This window comes from Caloenas nicobarica, chromosome 15, assembly GCF_036013445.1.
Source record: "Caloenas nicobarica isolate bCalNic1 chromosome 15, bCalNic1.hap1, whole genome shotgun sequence".
Classification (NCBI taxonomy): domain Eukaryota; kingdom Metazoa; phylum Chordata; class Aves; order Columbiformes; family Columbidae; genus Caloenas; species Caloenas nicobarica.
Genome location: NC_088259.1, coordinates 8545914 through 8565454, shown reverse-complemented (window position 1 = coordinate 8565454; position 19541 = coordinate 8545914). Strand labels below are relative to the sequence as shown.

General features: G+C 45.6%; 1 protein-coding gene across 2 annotated transcripts; it reads right to left on the bottom strand.

The window, feature by feature from the left end:
- Positions 1-225: 225 nt before the first annotated feature.
- Positions 226-19539, bottom strand: RPRD1B (regulation of nuclear pre-mRNA domain containing 1B). Of its 2 annotated transcripts, none has more exons than XM_065645391.1 (7): positions 19251-19539; positions 17775-17904; positions 16595-16728; positions 10890-10996; positions 10220-10346; positions 9057-9232; positions 226-2656 (listed from the first exon to the last, which is right to left on the bottom strand). In XM_065645391.1, exons 1-7 carry the CDS (start codon positions 19399-19401, stop codon positions 2507-2509), a joined length of 975 nt encoding a protein of 324 aa, XP_065501463.1. In that variant the 5' UTR covers positions 19402-19539; the 3' UTR covers positions 226-2506. The 2 variants fall into 2 exon arrangements, with proteins under 2 accessions (XP_065501463.1, XP_065501462.1); XM_065645390.1 differs by having other exon boundaries at positions 10890-11002; positions 19251-19538.
- Positions 19540-19541: the final 2 nt, after the last annotated feature.

Sequence of the window (19541 nt, the reverse complement as noted above, 5' to 3'; positions counted from 1 at the left end):
GTTGTAAAACCTCCAGCTTTGGTTCTTCCTTCCCAAACCAGGTCCTGCTCCAGCCCGACACCCACCCCGGCACCTTCTGCCCCACGGACCTTCCACCAGGGACAGACAAACTGCCGCAGCGGGGCTGCAGAGTGGGGGGGAGCAGCGTCCAGCAGCCACCAGGACTGCAGGGAACAGCAAACCCAGAGCGACAGCTGCGCTGGGACAAACCAGTGAGACCACTGCTACTCAACGACACCCTCTTTATTCAAAAATAGATATCTATGAGACATTTCAGAATATACTGCTGGCACAAATGGCAGCCTATACGTCTAAATTAATTCCTGAATCAATTCATTTACAGATTTGAGCTTTTGTTAAAAAAAAGACACACCTTGGGGGAAATCTGTTCAACCTTGAGCGAACGTCACCCAGTTCACCAGATGCCCTTTGCCCAAAAAGTAAAACAAATAAAATTAAAAACCACAAGACTTCAATTAAATTAAGCAAAATAAAACACACACATATATTTGGAAAAAAAAAAATCAAAACATTTCAATTAAAAAAAGACATACAACTCTCTCACAGATCTGCCCAAAACAATGGCGTGAGATCCCAACACACTTGTCTACATAATTTTTTTATGACAGCTTTTTTGTCCTCTAACAGCTACACATTCAATCAATGGTCAGAACAACTATTGGTTAAACAGCCTCAGGTGACTCCACGAGCTGCGACAGGACAGAAATGAGTCTTTTGGTTTGGGTTTTTGAGGCTTGGGAGGGGGTTTGTTTTTCATTTTTGGCAAAAGCAGAGAGAACGTCCAGTGCCTGTGTGAGGAACGTTTGGCCCCACGGGGCTGCACAACCAAGGCAGCTGGGAAGGAACTGCTCAGCCACGGACAGCGTCTGGGACGGGCCCCAGGGCCTGGCTGGGCTGTGAGGGTGCGAGGAGTTCTGAGAACACGGACACGCTGCAGCGGCAGGGAGAAAAGGACGGGAGCTTCTGAACAACTTAGTGACCAAAAAATGCTGTATTACTTGTTTTAACTGAGTGCTGAATAGGCTCTGGGTACCCTGGAAAATAAATTACTGAGGACACAGAACAAGCTTTGCATTCCTGTAGGTTTCCTTTCATGTCTGTGACAACAGCAGCATAAGACTATAGGGAGGCACAACCACAGCACGTCACTCAACCCATTTCAGCCTGTGTTACAAAACCTGCATTACCAGATCAAGTGTTTCCAGAAACCCAAAATGTTTTCTAGTGAGAGGTGCTTAATTTAAACAGAATTGTTATCCAAATCGGAATGCTTTTCAGTGATCAGAGTCCAGCTTGTTAACCTAACACACAAACCGAAATGTCACTGTGCCCATGGCAGCTAAACATCAGCTAGCAACATAATGCAGTTAAGAGTATTTTAAATTGGACTTTTTTCCTGACTTTTCCCAATTACAAAAATCAATTCACAATAATCTGCGACACAAAATTAAGTACATCCTTCTAATATCTACATGCATGGACATGGTACATGTGCATACAGGATATGTGCATATATATGGGTCTATTTTCTATATAAATAAATATTTATACCACATTTAACTTCTGTTCATCGAATAACTTCACTAAAGCTACAGAGAGAATTTATAGAATAGTATTTTCAGTGTAACCATCCTCAGAGTGGATTAGATAGTGCCCGTCACCGGGATGTCACCAGCTGCAATACACTGTTACAGCTTCTGCAACCATCTGATTTTGTATAAGGAAGAGGAAAAATGTGGTATAAATCTAAGGTAGCTAGAACAAAACTTCCTTTCATTCTCATTCAGGTAATATCCAGTTCTGCATTGCTCAGCAAAGAAGCTCTCTCTAATTCACAAAGAAAAGCTGCTTATTTTTATTGCCTGTAGCAAGTTCCCATTTCCGTACACACCGAACGGGAACTGTGTCCATGTCAGTCCCACAGCACAACGAGGAACTGTAGATTCAAGGACAGTATTTCTCTGTACCAGTGCTTGGTAGGTGCCGTGCTGCTCCGCTGCCACGGCACAGACCTGCACACAGCCCTGGGAGCACACCGGCCACTCCACTGCTCAGAGACAAGGGGCAGAAACCAAACTAAAACAGACAAGACTTATCCAGAAATAATACAATACGTTTATAGAGAAAAGATGTTATATGGTCAGCCTTTCTTGGAAAACTTTCCAGGTACATATGTACATGATTCTCGTGACATTTGTGGGGGTAACAAGTGCTAAGAGCAAACAGCAACTAAAGAGTATGGAAAAAGATGAGACACGTTTTCCTATCTGGACTGTCCCCACTCCCTTCCAAGCTCAGAAAAACTCGCTTTTCTCCTCCCCTCAGCATGAGGCAGCGCACACAGCGCGAGGGAGAGCAGGAGCAGCCGAGAGGCCGAAAGCAGCGTCTGCAAGTTCCTTCCTACTGCAGATCTCGGAAGAGTGGATTTCCAGCCAACACCAGTCGTCTTCCTTCTGCCGGCGGTGGAAACTGGGGACAGCCTGTCCTAGTCTGTGGAAAACAGGTCACCAGCCGACGGCAGCGGTGCCAGCCCTCCCGTGACGTTGGGCAGCAGCGACAGGTCCGGCAGGCTCTGGATGTGGGATTTCAGCTCCTTGCGCACCTGGGTCACCCGAGCGAGCTTCTGCTTGTACTCCTGAGGGAAACAGAGAACCAAGATTAAGCAGAGGTTAATTAACGGAGCTTGTAGTTAAGCCAGAAGTATTTTCCAGGTGAGGACTCTGGGAGCAGGTGGCAAGGTCCTGGTTCTCCAAGCAACTGCTACATGACCCAAATTCGCAGCCTGTCCACAGGCTCTGGCACCCCCAAAGCACCGATCCTGCCCCGTGGCACTGTCACAGAATCTGTGTGAAATGCCCCCAAAGCTGCAGACCCTAGCGGTGGGTACGGCAGGTATTCCACAGCATCTCCACAATGCAGGCAACAACGAGCTGAAGAAAAACTGTACACGGCCTTCCACAGTCAGTTATAATATTAACTTACTTTTCATTTCTTAATTACTTGGCAAAGAGAACGGTTTACCAGAGAACAGAAGTCTGTCTTTGAAGATCAAGTAAAACTAGGCACACATCTAATCAAAGCATCTTTCTGAAGAGTTTACAACTTTAATCCCATCTTTCTAACCTTCTCAGTGATGGAAATTCTCTTCACCTTCTCCAAATATCAAAGCAGAGCAGCTCCTGCAGGGTTACAAGCAACGAGTTTCTACTCTCTGTGTTTCATTATTTTGAATTAGAATAGCGAGAGCAGCAGCTGATTGCAACAGCTCAGAATAGCCCTACGCCTGGAATGGCTGTATAAATATATTCCATAAATTTCCTGCCAGCACCAAGTAATAATGTCCTTTAACAGCTTATTTCCAACTTAAATCTTTCTGTGAGGCTCAGTGAGTTAACACACCGCCATAACCAAACACTGCTGTTAACGCACATGGGATATGTGCTGAAATAATCAAGTTCAAACAAAGCTGCACCAGCTTCACAAACAATAGCGTGCTGTTCACGGGCCTGGAGGAGCAGCTGAGGAGGAAAGCTGTGAAGTGCTGCACCGCAACACTGCGTGTACTTCTGCAAGAGACGGTGGAGCCGACGCTGGGGAAAGGGAGAGACATGAATGGAGCATCTGCTGCTGGCAGTCAGGGAGAGGGACCTGCGGGGCAGGGACACAGCACCAGCTCCCACACAGACGGGACACGGCAAAGATATCTACTGTGTTATTGTATTCCAAATGCTTACGGACAGAAGGGGGAAGAGACTGCATTCAGAGTGCTTGTTTTTCCCCCAGAAGACTGTCTTTAAAAAAAAAAAAAAATCATAACTCAGGACGTTGTCAGGGAGCGATGGATACCAAGCCAGGAAAGAAAGGGCAGCACTTTCTCAAGAATGCCAAACACTGTCAAGAGTGAATATCAGCAGGTTTTCTTTCTGTAGTAATTCTTACTAAAGATAGGAAAGAAACCAAGCTGGCAAGTCCTCCCAGTCTGATAAATGGGGTAGAAGGTGCAAATTCCAAGAATAAGCCAAAAAATATCTCAGATACTGCCTGAATTGCCAAGACCCACGCATGAGAATTGTGTAAAGCCAGGTACAACGCAATGTCTGCTCCCCAGGAAGATCAATGTTCTGCGCTCGCAGGGCAGAACTGGCAGGAAGACCAGCACACGCTGCTTCTAGGGACGCTCAGGAGCAGGACACTATGGCTTTTTTAGCCGAAGACAATTTGTGTAAATATTACAATTGTATTAGATCCAAACAATATTTCTTTCCTGACAGAACTGTTTAGGGGAATGAGAATTTTTGCAATGCCTTGGTGGCCCAGCCCCGAGCAAACATGCTGACGAACGAAGCAGCACCGGGACACGTACAGACCACACTTGTGCTCCAGCAAACATGAGGACTTAGGAGCAATTCCTCCACACAACAGCAGTAGCCTGTTCCCAGAGTCACAGTTAACAGCTTAAAATGGTTAGGAAAATACTGCTCTTAATATATCCCCATTTTCAGGGGTACTCTGCACTGAGAGCTATCTGCAGTACTGAGCTACCAGAAACACCTCAATTCGAACAGAGACTTTGGTACACAGGACAAAAAAAAGATCAAGTCACCTTGAGAACTATCTCCATTCAATTCTAATAATTCTACCTTACTAGTAGGTTAATGCAGGGATTAACTAGTCCACACCAAAGTCTGTTAAAGCAATAAGGCCTAAATTGTACCTATTAATTAAAAAAAAGAGAGAAAATGCTCACAAGGAAAAAGCAACAATAGCCCCCAAACCATTAAGAAATCTGGCTCAGAAAAAGGTCACTAAATTCAGGAATGGAAATGACATTCTAAGGGAGTAACTCAGGAACCAAGTTTTCCTAGAAGAGACGAATACTTGCTGTGCAGATCAGATCCACAGCACAGACCCCGCTGCAGAACTTTCCATCTACTCCGGTACCCAACATTGTGCTGACAGGTCACAGCAGAACGGACTGGGGAGAGCAGAAACTGCACCCTGCAGGTTTTGCATAACGTCTCTCCATTCTATAAAACAGAAAAAATATGAAGTGCACTTAAAAGAAGCCTCTGTTTTGTGAGGTGTTAGTTTGTAATCCATGTGCCTAGCTAATTGCCTCTCTGCAGAGGTGGTTTTCATTAAGATTAATAGTATTTGGATCCTATTTGCTTTTTTTAGTCCAAATAATGAGATCTTTGCTGTAAGCAGGAGTTTCAGGGTGATACAGAAAAAACTGGCACTGTGCCACGCAGAGGCTTTTGCTAATCAACATTCCCTTTCAGTATGTGGGATTCAACATCCACAGCGGCCAAGTGAATCAGATCCTTAGTCCCTGAAACAAACGTAAAATCAGAATTAAACACCACTGAAGAATCTGACAGAAAGGCTGCATTCCAAAGCAGCCTGGCTTGAACATTATAAAACCAACTACAATCGATGTGAAAGGAAATTCAGCCCGAGGGCTGCTGCCCCGCGTGGTTCACCTTGGTGAGTCACAGCACAGGCTTCATCTCATTTCAGCTTTGAATCTGCACTGGACACTTCCATTCCTGTTCAGGGTCAAGCAGGAACACACTGTAAGTCATCACAGCAATTGCAGCTGCTGGAAAACATCTAGTTCAGCATTAATGAGAATTCAGAACGTGAGGAGGAAGAGCAGCCAGTTTCAGTTTTGATATGCTGCAGCTTCGGCCAGATGTACGAGAGCAAAAGCCCACAGAAGTCAGGGGAAAAATGCACCAGCAGCTCAACAGGAATTTGGAAAGACTCTGTAGTGAAGCGAGAGGTTTGACAGTCATGTTTGTATGGCTACGTAAAATCTACTTACGACACTAAATATACAACGCTAATATAGTAGGTTGCTTAGGTATTCCGCTGCTTTGCTGCTTCCCACCTAGCCAAAGTACTTTGAAACATTAAAACGTGTTAGAATAACAGTTTCACAATTACAACATATTTATAAGAAATGACCAATTACAACGTATTTATAAGAAATTACCAATATGAAGGGTGTCAGGAAAAAATACTCAAAAAGAAAAGCTTTCAAAAGCCAGGACAGTCACGTTCCTGCTCACCGAGTACACGAGCAGCACAAGTAAGCCCTTGATTTGTTCAGATGTTCAACACCAGCATCCACCATTCCTTTCAGTAAGTTAATCTAAGGAATACGGACCCTTAAAAATATATGCCTTGCTATGGGCTGTTTAGCATCAGCTTTGGTCCCCCAGTAAAGTAATGCTAGTTAATACACTTTTGATTTGTTCAAGTGCTGCCCTCTGAGCAGCATCTGTCTGTCTGTATGTCACAACCCTGGGGCTCTGTGCAGCCTCCTCCCCCCCACCAGCGCTTGAGCACCACAGAGTCTCAGCCCAGTCATACCAGTCGGGATTGACGTTGATTTGTAATTCATTGCCCAAAACCACCCTTCCCAGCATCCTGTCCCTCAACTAAACAACTTTTCTGCAGCTGATGACAAGAGCTCTGTGTCCCAGGGTTTTGACATTGCCAAGTGTGTTGAGCATTAGCCCACGAGACATAAATACGCCGAGTTTATGTGTATGTCTTGAGAATTTGCGATGTTTCACAAGGGACAGTATTAATAGGATTAGTAAACAACTGCAGCTCTCTAGATCACAAAAGCTGCTTTTCAAAAGATGTAGATGAGCTACTTTCATTACTATCGTAGTGACAGACTTTGCTTTGTGAGTAAATAGAGTACACAAAATACCCAGAGCAATTTCCAAATCAGACACTTCCATGTCTTACAATAAAGGCCTGAGCCATGTTCCTACCAGAAACCCCTTCCCAACGGGGAGCCTGGGTGAGATGAGCACAGTGAACAATCCACCTCTACCTGAAACGCCATCTCGGCCGAGTCAGGAAATTGACTGCACAAGAGAAAAACTCACAGTCGGTAGTACCCAAGATGCTGGAAAAGATATCTGGAGAGAGCAAATCACACAATGAGAAGATCTGTAAAATTAGATTGGTTCAAGTTATTTTCTTATTTCGGTCTTTGCTTGGAGTAAATGTTTTGGTTTTTAATACATTCTTAATTGCTACAAGAATTTCAGAGCCTCCTATTAAAACGCTTATTAGCACTACAAAGGAAAATCCAGTCTTATCACTAACGTTGCTGTGAGAACATCAAAGACTCAAAGAAAACTGATGAGCAGATATGCCTGCCGTATCTGTAACCAACATCTTCCACTATTTATTAACCCCTACAACTTGAGAACAATGCAGTGCTTTAATCAGGCAACATCCCCCAGCTAAGATGTGAGATTTGACACCAATATGAATTGTGCCTTCATGTTCACTGAGTTCTGGAGTGGCATTTCCTGCCACTCATTTCAGACTTCACAGTACTAAGGCCACCTTGTTTGTCAGAACAGCAAAGATGCCAACCTAAACAGATATTCAATAAGATCATTCTTTAGCTTCCAACATATTTAAGAATGTGTGTACATTCAACAGTGGGCAAACAACCTGTCCTGTTGCTATCAGCAGGATTATTCTTATTAACAAAGGAGCCCAGCCAGTGAATCGCTTGATTTTCAGGATTACATTCATTGTGAGTTTCTGAATTTCACTCTCTCAAACTGACTCAAATTAATGGACTGTTCCAGGCATTTTAAAACATTGATGTGCAGCATCTTGCTACCTATTTCTTTCCTTTTTTAAAAAAAGTAAAGAGCATTGTTTCTATCATTTATATCTTTTTATAAATACACATACACATCTGTGTTTCTACTAGACAGGTGTCCTTTCAGCAAGGAAAAAAAAAACCACACACCCAAAACTTCCACTAGTATTCAGCAAATAAATCAGGTGCCAAACAGGATTTGGTTTTATGGCATCTGTCATATCCACATCTGAAAGTGCCTTTTAATGACTCGGTCATAAGGCAGACACTATGCTTGAAGAAATTCAAGCTAAACAAGCTAACAGAATTACTAACTATCCACTCTAATTCTGAGTGCAGCATCAGCACTTGTTTGGCTGATTTGGGAAAAACCTTGCTCTGGAAAAGCAACATGTTCAGAACCATAAGACACGGACAAACTCTGGTATAAACACCTGTGACAACGGAAACATCCCAAATTTCCCCCAGAACAACGTTGCCTAGCTGTCAGAGGACAAGTTTGTCACGACGGTGAGCAGAGCCTGCACATGCTCCAGCAGAGTCTCCTTGCAGCAGGTTTTGTCCTCTGCAGCAGCTCCTGTGCCCCCAGCAGCAGCTGCTCACAGCACCAGCCGCCCGTGGCGAGGGGGAAGCGCTTCACGCGCCACCCGGGGTCGCTGAACAGATGGCAGAGCGACACACAGCCATGGTCGGTAATTAAACCTCCCCACTGCTCCCAGGACGCAGCACTCAAAGAACCTCCTCCAAGAAAGCCCGTTTGAGATGGAGGGCAGGTGCCGCGGCCCCTGGGACGTGCGGCTGGTGCTCAGGCCCTGTTGGTGCATTTGCCAGCGTCCTGCCCGCGTTCAAGGAGCTATGGCAGGACATGCGAGTCACCGGCCTACCCCACCAGCCCAGTTCACACCCCTTCCCTGAAGCTGTTGGGAAGCGGCTGCTGAAGGATGGATGCCAGAAGATCTTGTTTAAACAGCATCTCCTTATTGAGAAGGGGCTGGGAAGGCAGATGAGGGGCACCAAACCATAAGGAAAAGAATAACAAAACTCAACAAATAAAAAAGTGCCAGCTAATTGTAGCAAAGGGACATTGAATTTTTGGAAATGCAATTTAATTAAAAAATAGAGTAAATCTGCAGAAACTTTGTCGGGTGAGCCTATTTTTCTTTAAAAAGTATTGAGTTCTGGGCTTTTCACGTCCATATGCATTAAAACATACGAGACTGAACACCAGAACAGGTTTGTCTTCTCCAGACCTTTGACACGGCACTCGTACTCCTGTTTTACTCCAAATGTAACGCTCACACCTAGAATAATTTCCCCTGAGAGAAGCACAGATGAGGGGCCGAGCGGCAGCGTTTGGTGAGGCAGTCGGCTCACTGCCATCAATACTCACCTCCAGCTTCTTCTCCTTCTCGCTCAGCACGTCCTTCTGGTTCTGGGTGTACTCGATGAGCATGCGCGCCAGCTGCCGCCGGTCCTCCAGCTCGGCCGCCAGCCGCCCATTGTACTCGGCCAGCAGCAGACATGCCTCATCCACCGTCTTCGAGAGCCGCTCGGCCGCCTCTTTGTCTGCATGCACAAGGGTTGGAAGTTTAGAACTTTCCTCTCTGACAGAAGGGCTGCAATTCACCAGCCACACACACAACAGCATCTCACTCATAAACACGCTCCTGGCTTGACAGGAAAATGGGAGTTCCCGCCACAGGGGATACAAAGGAAACAGGACTAACAGCCCGAGAACGGTGGTTTTGAGACGCTGACATGACTGACCACCTTTTATCCTTGCAGAAATGTCGGTGACTGGCAGGGGGATAAATTTAAAAGTTTAACTGAATTCTGAAAGTGCAGTCTAAACAAATCAGGTGGTTTTCACATTTAAACATGATTTGCACTTTCTAATTGATCTTTTCTTCGAATAGCTCTTAATGTATATGAGCAAAGATACGAATTGAACACTAGTCTTCACAGTTGGACACTCTAAGATTATACTATAAAGGACTAAATAAGTGACAGCTCAAAATGAATTCTAAATTAAAACTGCTTCCAGGAACAAGAGTCAAATCAGTTCAATTTTCAAAAGCTTCTATTAAGATTACTTTTCAAATACAATTGTAAAAGACCATTTAAACAAGGACTGACAGACTAATGGGGGTAGCAACTTTCCTTTTCCATAGCAACCATGGACTATGCGTGTACTCAGCACAGTCTGATAAAACTCAAAAATATCTAACAGCCAAGGTGTTCAAAATCAAACACATCCATTTGAGAACTCTGGCCCTATGTCCTTTACATTCTTGCAAAATGCTGTTGATGCTCTTCAAGTACAAAAGCCTTGGTCCAAGCAAAAAAAAAAAAAAAAAAAAAGGAAGCAGCTATGAATTTCCATCTTCAACCTTACTTCTCAGGATTGCTGCCTATTCATTACCCAAGAGCTACAAAACAAGGACATAAAAGCAGGAACTCACTCTGCTGTACCTTCTGATTATTTAAAGAAAACCACCTTTGATTTCTAAGTTATTCCTTGTACCCATGTTCATTCATCTTCCAGTTCCATACCTGTAATTTTCTCCAGTAATGAAACATCTTGAACTTCCTGAGGCAAGGAAGCAATTTTTTGCCGCACTGTTGCATCTCCTGATGCTGCATTTTCCAGGTCTTGCAGGGCTTTGATCAAATCCTCGGTCTACAAGACAAGTTAGCAAACGTTAAAACCAGGTAACTTTTAAGCCATTTCCTGTGGCTGTGGTCACTGCATCTGAGGTTTAACACACTCATTTTGTAGCCTTAAATGCTCAGAATGATCCTCTGTTTCATTCCTATTAAAATAAAGTCTTCAGAACTGGTTGTCCTAACCAGCTCCATACACATCTATCAAAGTTTGGGCTTTTTAATAGCTCATGGAGAGAGATATCCTACAAAAAAATATTTAACTGTGTTACAACTTTGGGTTCGAGAGATTATACACTGATCTTTGCAAGAATTTAGAATATGGTCTGCTCTTCCAGCAGCCCTTTGAGATTCTCTACTGGTAATGCCACTTGGACTTGGTTTAGACTACACGCAATCACCCAGGAGTGGCACAGTGTTCCAATATGAAAAAAGAACCAGTTCCATTTCACATGCATTTCTCAAGCCCCAAGCGAATGTCCCCATGAAAAGCAATTGTGGGCAGCTCCACCTCGTGGCTGCACCCGCGGGAGGTGCCTCAGCCCCGCTCCCCACGTACCAGCAGTGGCCCAGCGCTGGGGTCCTGGGGCGAGTAGCTCCCAGGGTAATCGTCATCTTCCTCCTCTTGGATCTGCTGAAAAGTCCGCTTCAATGACTTCTTCTCCTCTGCAACTGAAGACACACATAAGCAACTAATTTGGACATCAGATCTGCCCACCCTGACTATCTCTACTTTAAAAAACCAGTACCAGATCCTCCAATGTTGAAGCTCTCTAAGGAGAAGGGTGACCACAGCTGGACTCTCATGTTGGCACCATATTCCAAACACTCAAAGGCAAAACAGCAATAAAAGGCTGATTCTGCTCACACGTGCATCCTGTACATGCAAGTACAAGGATACAGTCTCTGTATCAGCTGTGTGCACTGTACACGTACTTGTGCCTCCTACACTGAAGAACGAAAGGCAAGTAAACATCCTGTTTGCCAATAAATGGCAGGTCTCCAAGCCTGCTCAGATTCTCTGGTTCATACCACATATGCAGCTCAGGATTTCTACCAGTAGAAATGACGCATCGACACTAAGATACATATGGACAGAAGAATTTCATGTTATTTTTTTGCACCAAATATATGCTCACTGTGGTCCCACCATGAACTGAATGACCGCCGGTTATTTGACCTTCCACTTGTCTGTCAGAGTAGGACAGCTCTGTGAAATAAAAACCCAGCAATGACAGCAATGGGCAGAGCATGAACCGACCTCCAAACAGGTAACCTAGAGCATTCAGAAATAAGGATTTCATACAGCAAGGCAGTGTTGGTTAAATGAACCTCAGCATAGCGTACCTGAGCTTAAAAGGGGAGAGACAGTTTATTGAATGGAGTCTGAAGTTCCAGTGCAGCCTTTGCTCCAGTCACAGAGCCTTCAGAAGACGACACATCATTCTTCAGACTTGCCACCAGAATTCATAAGGGCCAGGGTGATTTGTAAGAAAGCCCTGGACAGTCTTGTGAACATCTCTTCAATGGAATCAAGTCTTGCCGAGATAATCATGGAGTTCAAGGAAAACATTTGATTCACAGGAAAACTCAAGGACACTTGATTTAAAATGAAATCAGTCTGCCCAGCTCTAATGAGGAAGCAAACAGAAGAGTCTGTCCCTAAATCCAGAACTTTCCCTGCTTGTCAGGTGGGACATATGTTTGAAAAGCTTTATTTCCACAAAGTCAGAGGCGCTGTACATGCTGCCGTGAGAAAGAGCCGAACGACCTTCATGAGGCTGACACAAACACATCTCTGTTAGAGAATAGATTTACTCAATGGAAGGCAAAGAAGCACAGAAAACAGTTACCCTCAACCAAATTACTTTTGATGCATGCTGGAGCAAAGCTACCTAGGCTAGAAAAAGGTACAGACTAAGTATTGTATGTATACCATGCATGCAATAATGCTTGATAATCTGACTGACAAAATACCAGATCAACACAAAAATCAGCTGCTGTCCACTGAGCTCTGCGAAAGGGACCAGCCAAGCTCAAGGGAGATATGCAGGTGACAAAACGACCAAAGAGAGCAGTTAAAGTAGGAGAACAGTTAAAGTAAGAGAGCAGTTAAAGTTGTGCAGCCCAGGACAACGTGTCATCACTTTTGTGCACCTACCATGAAGTAATTAACCAAAGGCTAAACACAAGATAATCAATAGAAGAATGCACATAGTGTACACAGAACTGAAAATAAAAATGAGAATTGGGATTAAAATTGCTGAAGAGCTATTCCTGCTGTGTTGCCAACCAGTCTAGCACAAGACAGTATTGTGCCTGCTTACGGCTCTAACGGTGAAGACTCAGAATTGAACTTCCCATCTGAACAAGACCAAGAGCGTCGGACTGGAAAGACTCTACTGAAATAGCATTTTGGGCATGAATAGCATGACATAAAAGTAGACTGTTGCACTTTCCTTGGCATCAGCAAACAGGGGCAGTAGAAGACCTCACTGAAGAGTCCTAGAAACACCATCTCCATTACAGCAAGACAGAAAAAAAAACCCCTATACTTATTTTCAGACTCCAGAGCATAAGGTGTAAGAGGACCTCTGAGAGAGGCAGGAACCCAGGCATCAGTTATAACACACCCTGCCCAGGTAGCTTTCAAAATCTGCTAGCCAAAAGTAATTGAACCATTGCAGTCTGCACTTCTGAAAAAGCCCATCAAATCCGAGAAGGGAAGAGGAAAGCCAGCATTAAGAGCACTGGGAACTGATCCAAATTCAGCAGTGGTGTGTAACGCATCTTCTGAAACAATCGGGGTATCCTTGGAGAGCATGGGCAGCTTCTGGCAGGAAAATCACGAGGCCATTCCTGACACCGCCATAAAGAAGCCCGAGAAGCCACCACTAGAGATGCAGTCAGTCCTCCTGCTCCTCGGGGTCTTCTCCACAGCTCAGAAACCAAACTGCTCCCCACAAGCCTTCAAAGAGTGAAGCACTTTGCTTCTCCAAAGTGACCAACTGCCATCATAACAGCTTTGCAGTGAAACTCCAGGTGTTGTTATCTCGCTGTTGCAGTGTCCGGAGAGACTCGTAAAGGTATTTCTCCACCAGCCTTTCTGTCTTCAAACCCACTCTGGTGCCTGAGGAAGCTCACAGCGTCACAGACCTTGGTCATGAAGCCCGAGGTTTCCTCCACCTGGGTGACCTTCCCACCCAGGGGTTCACCTGTTCTCATCTCTTCAGAACAGGTTTTACGGGTAAACAGGCTGCTCTGATTTGACTCCAGGCTCATGTGCACAGAAAAGAGAAATCAGCTGCGGAATCCGTATGCACACATTCAAAAGGATAACTAGAGTACAAGAACTTGGCTCTGTTAAAAACAGTGGCTTTATGTGTGGGGTTTTTTCAATCTTAAGGCAACACAAAATTATTATCATCTCTCATGAAGACTTGCTTACATTCATCTCCTCGTTCAAGAAGCAGCCACACCACACGGTAGGGAACTCCCCATGTAGATAATGCCTTTCACAGGAGGGAACTACGCAAAGGGTTCCAATTAAAAAGAAAGTCCTTATTTCACATGAGGATTTATCAGCCCCAGCACAGCTACATCACCCATCTTTTCTGACAGTTAAGCACACAGTTATAGGACAAGTTGCACGAGTGGAAACTTCTGCCTGCAGGGAAACATGCAAGGAAACCCCATTTCACAGCTACTGTAGTTCTAGAATAACAGGTAACCTGTAAAACAGGGGGTTCAACTTGTGAAGTTCTATAGGTAACCATTGTTTGAAAGACAGACCAGCTGAATTTAAACCATACCTTGGGCTGAAAACAAGAACACTCATTATTACAGCACCAGATACCCTTAAGGAGCTTCAAAATTATAATGGCACAACCTTCTACCAATCTAAAGAGACTGGTAGTTATTTCCCAGCTGTGTCTACCTTGGGTACAGACAAACCCAGGACGTCAGAATGATTTTGGAGGAGCAGTGTACTACAGTTTTCCCCTTTTATAATAAATGCTAGATTTGTAAAACCGACACATTATTATCCATCTCGCTTATGTTCAGCTGTTTGAAAACAGAACAGAGTGACTACAACAAAGCCTTCTGCAACATAGATAGTCACTGACTAGAAACTGGACAAACACCGATTTATCTCAGAAATCCATGAAAATCCCACATGAAACTAGCTCTTACCATTAAGCAGCTAATTTGAAAACAAGCCAGTCAAAACTAGGAGAAAAACTCAGGAGAACTCTGCTGAGTTTTTCCAATTTCTTTTTCTCTTAGTTTAAAAATCTCCATTTCTTTTTTACAATGAATTGACAAGGCAGCAATATTCACACTCATGAAGAGGCCTGAACTGTTCCCTCAAATAAAAGGCACTACATTAATATCTCCAGTTACCCAGACAAATAAAAAGTTCTGGACAAGTGAAGATGTGCACACAGCAGTTCTTAAAACATTGGTATTTCTTTGTTCTGCTTCCCACAGAGACAAGTCTGTTACACTTGGGAAGGGTCTGATTTTGTATAAACACGCAAAATGGAGAAGATAACAGTAGCAGGGCTGAGGACACCACTGGCCACAGGAGGACACATGGAGCGGGGGTCCTGCCGCTTCCCCAGGAACCCGCCTGTCCCTGGACACACAGTATCACTTGGCTCACATTAAAAATCAAACACTCGTGAAACAGTTCTCTCGGTGTTATACCTTAAATCAACAGTTTCAACCTCTCAGTTACTCGGTGTAACAGGAGTTCACGTATGTAAATTCTGTCCTTTACGCCAAGCAGTGCCCTACGCATTGTGCCCAAGCAGAGCCCCCAGGTGTGAGGTGTGGCACAGCAGCTGTACCTCCCACCCTGCCCACTCCCCGTGGGCACAGAACCCCTTGATTTGGGTTTGGCACAGAGGCCGTACCCCTGACCCTGCCTGCTCCCCGTGACAACAGAGCCCCCGGGCAGGGCTGGTGCCTCCAGCATTGGGGGAAATGGCCAAACCCCCTGGCCACCCCACTCCGGGCAGGGCAGGCTGGAAAGCCGCTGCTGCAGCACCAGCCAGGACTTGGGCCTGAAGCAGCACCTTGAAAACACAAACCTACAGCCCTAGATGGATATCTGCGCATGCACATCTCGTATTAATCCTCATGTCTTCGTATCTGTTCTGTATTAATTACCAACTCCAGTAGACGTATCTTGCTTGTCTTCACCGCCTAAGACCAGCATTAGAGCACTTTGCTAAGGGCCCAGCCAACTCGCTCACAAAGTATCGCAGCTCTGCAAGGAACAGAGCAAAACCCAGTCGAAGCAGCAACGTGACTGCAGGTGATTTGAAGATACTGACAGTTCCCTTAGCTGCAAAGTGGACAAATATTCCCCCAACGGAACACTGGCTGTTAACAACCCTCACCTGCCATGGGTCACACATCCTGCTGCTGCCCTTGTCAGTACAGCGCTACTGGTTACACATTTTCTGATGCTGCACAAGAGGCAGCAGTGTCTGCCAAAGCAGCACGAAAGCAGTAAACGCAAGAAGCTTATGCTCAGTTTCTCACATCTGTCTCATGCAATAATAAGGATATAACCATGATGTTCTAATGATGTTACATGATGAAAAGTTCTTGTTTTCCCAAAATGACATCAGCTACCATTAAAAAAAAAAAAAACAAACCACAAACAAAAAAACCCACAAACACTAGACAAACTTCTGGACATATATTCCAGGCCTAAATTCTTAAAAAGTCCTTGTTGAATTGTAACAAAATATGTAACAAAACTATGCAAAAGAAAAAATGAATATGAGAATGGAAACACTAACAATATTGAATAAACCATTATAAGAACCCAGCTGGCCACGCTCAGAGATGTGGAGTGAGACAATTCAAGTCTCAAGGTGGACGCAACAGTCTCCTGCAGCCTGCTGAGCTGTACTCACCCCGCAGGCAGCCCTGCAGCGCTCTGCCCGCACCAGGCATTCCCTGTGCCCGCTGAGCTGTCCTCAGCCCTGCAGCGCTCTGCCCGCGAGCAGAGACAGAACCACCGGCAGCGCAGCCTCCTGCCACCACCAGTCCCACGGCAACACACCTGCAAACCTGAACTGCCAGTTTAACCAAAACCAGACTTTTCCCAAGACAATCCCGAAGAATCTCCCTGCCCAGCTCTGGCAACAACTCAGCTCCAGGAGCCTAGAGCTCCCCTCCTTGCAGTGGAACATGTACCAGTTTAAAACCAAAGCGAGGCAGACAACAAGAGCAACAGACACTTACCTTTAGTTTGGGGGCTGTTGGAGTCCTCCATAGAGAGTTTCAGCTGCTGGATGAACTCGCTGCCATACACGCTCCGCTCTTGCCAGATGTTAAGCAATCGTTCCAACGGCTTTTTGCAGCCTTCATCTGCTTCTCTGTTCACAGATTAGAAAACAATTATAATTCAGCTGAAAAACATCCCTTATGTTTTAAGAGAGCATCTTCCAAACTAGCAGCTGTGCCCGTTGCCATATTTGCACACTTGGAGAGAATCTTTTTCATATTGTCTGGGATAAACTGTGCAAAACACATTTGTGGTCAATTTTCTCCTTTAATTGGGGCCGAAGATTGCCTGGAAGTGCTCTGCATTGCCACCCCAGAGCAAAAGCAGGAAAAGTTTTGAAGGAAGAAATTTGCTGTTGTTCAGAATTCGCAAGAAGAATTATAAAACACCCCCAAGCTGACACATTTACAACTCAGAGTATTAACTTTAAACAGTTGTTTCAGTCAATAACATCCCAATTAAAAAGCAGGTTGTTTGGATCATTAGGCACTTAACTGCACTCACACAGCGCTGGAAACTCCACAGCCACCCAGAGCTGCACCCCCAAACACACAGCACCAAATTCCTTAATTGCGATAACAGGAATGATTATGCTAATTAGAGAAAATCCTAACTAAACAACAGTCCATTATGGATAGGATGGTAGCTGCGTGTCTTCTTCCCTTTCAGTTATAAAATTCATTCTTCGCCCAGCAAGGAGACTATGGATCAAATAACCATTACAACAAGCAAGGCAAAAAGAATCTGTGCTCAAACCAGGAGACCGACGATAACCCAGTGACCCAAAATATCAGCTGGTTTAGAGGCAATAGGGAAGGACCATTCGTTATGTGGCAACTATTCAATTTCTCCACCCTGAACAGACCCACAAGACCTTTCAGTAACAATTAAAATAAAGCACATAGGCGTTGCGTGCAGAGAACAAATATATTTAAGCCGTCAGGGGCTGATTCACACACAAACACGCTTCCCCAAAGAGAAATATTAATGCTAAGCAGCTCCTCGCTGCAAAGTAGTCAGAATTACATCTCTACTAGAGAGTGTATGAGCATCCCTGCAACTGAATTCAACTTTGTACAACAAGAATACCAACCTCTAGAGAGAAAAGCCGAAGAAATGTCTAACACAGCAACATACCTGGCAACATGAGAAAAAGCATCCACGAGAACAGACTCAAATTCCCTGGTAAATTCAGGACCTTTCCTCTTACTGTTCTGGATGACATCGTTTGCTAAATACAGGAAAGTAAGTTTCCTGCTCGATTTTGCTGGAAAAGGGAAAAAAAGGAAGAAAAAAAAAGGGTTTGTGTTTATTTCTCGCTTCTTTCACCTGGAATTGTTAAAATGGTTTTCAAAGTTGCTTATAGCTGTTTAGCCTAAAAACAAAGTTCAAAGTATTTCCACACTACCAAGGCAAATCAGAGACCTTCAAGTCGAGTAGTTCTTGATCTCCTTACTTCTCCTTGGGTGTTTTCTAACTGATTTATAAAACAAACATGAGCTTAGTACTTTTTGCACACAGGGACGCGTCAACTCTGAGGAAAGCTGTGTAATAAACAAACATTAAGCACGTTATTAAAGTGAGCTGTTCTAACCTACCGGCAAATTAATGTGACAACAGACTTATTTTTCATTAACTACAGAAAAAACCACTTTGGTATAGAACAACTTAACTCAGAACACAGTGAAATCGCAGGAGAAACCTATTGTGGAGACTCCAATATTTTTCCAGGCAATGCTGTGCCAAAGCAACATTAAATTTCTTCCCTACACCAGAAGTTTTTCCCATCCGGCACCTCCAGTTTCTATTTTCCTACGGGCAGAACTGGCAGCACACGCGGTTCTCCGGGGCACGACGGCCACGCATCCACACGCACGAGGCAGAAAACAAAAGCAGGGATTCCCACAGCAGGGCAAAGCCCCGGCTTTCCAAAACTCCCACTTAACGTGCTCTAGCGACTGTGTGAAAGGCTCCAGCTGGGACCTGCTGCCCAGGCCAGGGGGTGACAGTGGCTGGTCCTGCAGCTGCCCAGGGACACGGCACCAGCACTGACCCTCCCCACTGTTCTGGGGCACCATGTGGGACGTCACCAGCACTTAGGAAGGTAAACTTTGAAGTATGAAATATTTCTGGATGATACCACCAAAGCGTTTCTATAGATTTCTACGGTCACTTTCACTTGGCTGAATTCCCAATTTCTCAGCGCAATTCCATAACGGATAAGGGGCCTGAATCCAAAATTTAACAGCAAAATCTCGGAGCTGAACAGTCCCCGGAGCACATCCCGGTTCCCCGGGTGCAGCCGGGACGCCGCCGGGCACAGCTCCACGCCCGGCCCGGCCCCCTCAGCCGACACTTCCCGGCGCTTCCCTCCCGCCCGAGCACACACATCCCCCAGCTGTGCGCGGTAATCCCGATACAGCTTAACAAACAATCGCACCAGAGCGGCGGCCGGGGCCCGACTGCCCCGCCGCTCCCGGGTTACCGAGTCCTCCCCGCGCCGGCCCTGAGGAACCGGCCCGAGAACGGGCGGCCGGAGCGGGTCCCCCCGCCGGGATGCGGCCCGAGCCAGGGAAGCGGAGCGGCGGCGGCCGAGTCCTCCGGCCCGCGTACCTTTGCGGAGCTCCCGGTGCCAGACGGAGACGATGGGCCCTGCGTGCTTGCGGTGGTGGATGAGCCACAGCGACAGGGTCTGCACGCTCTGCTGCGAGTTGCTCAGCTCCGACAGCTTCTTCTCCAGCGCCGACTCGGAGAAGGAGGACATGGCGGCGGGCCGGCCCGCGCCGGGCCTGCTCCGCCCGCGGGGAGGGCGCGACGCCGCCTCACCGACAGCCGGCCGCCGCCACAAGATGGCCGCCCGACCTCTCACCCCGCGGCGGCGGGTCGGAGGGCGGCATCGTACGG

Coding starts and splice junctions, on each gene's coding strand:
- RPRD1B (XM_065645390.1), bottom strand. CDS start 19,401: ATGTCCTCCTTCTCCGAGTCGGCGCTGGAGAAGAAGCTGTCGGAGCTG. Junction 10,347..10,889: donor CCAGCGCTGGGCCACTGCTG/GTACGTGGGGAG, acceptor CTTGTCTTGTAG/ACCGAGGATTTGATCAAAGC. Junction 9,233..10,219: donor ATTACTGGAGAAAATTACAG/GTATGGAACTGG, acceptor TTGTGCATGCAG/ACAAAGAGGCGGCCGAGCGG.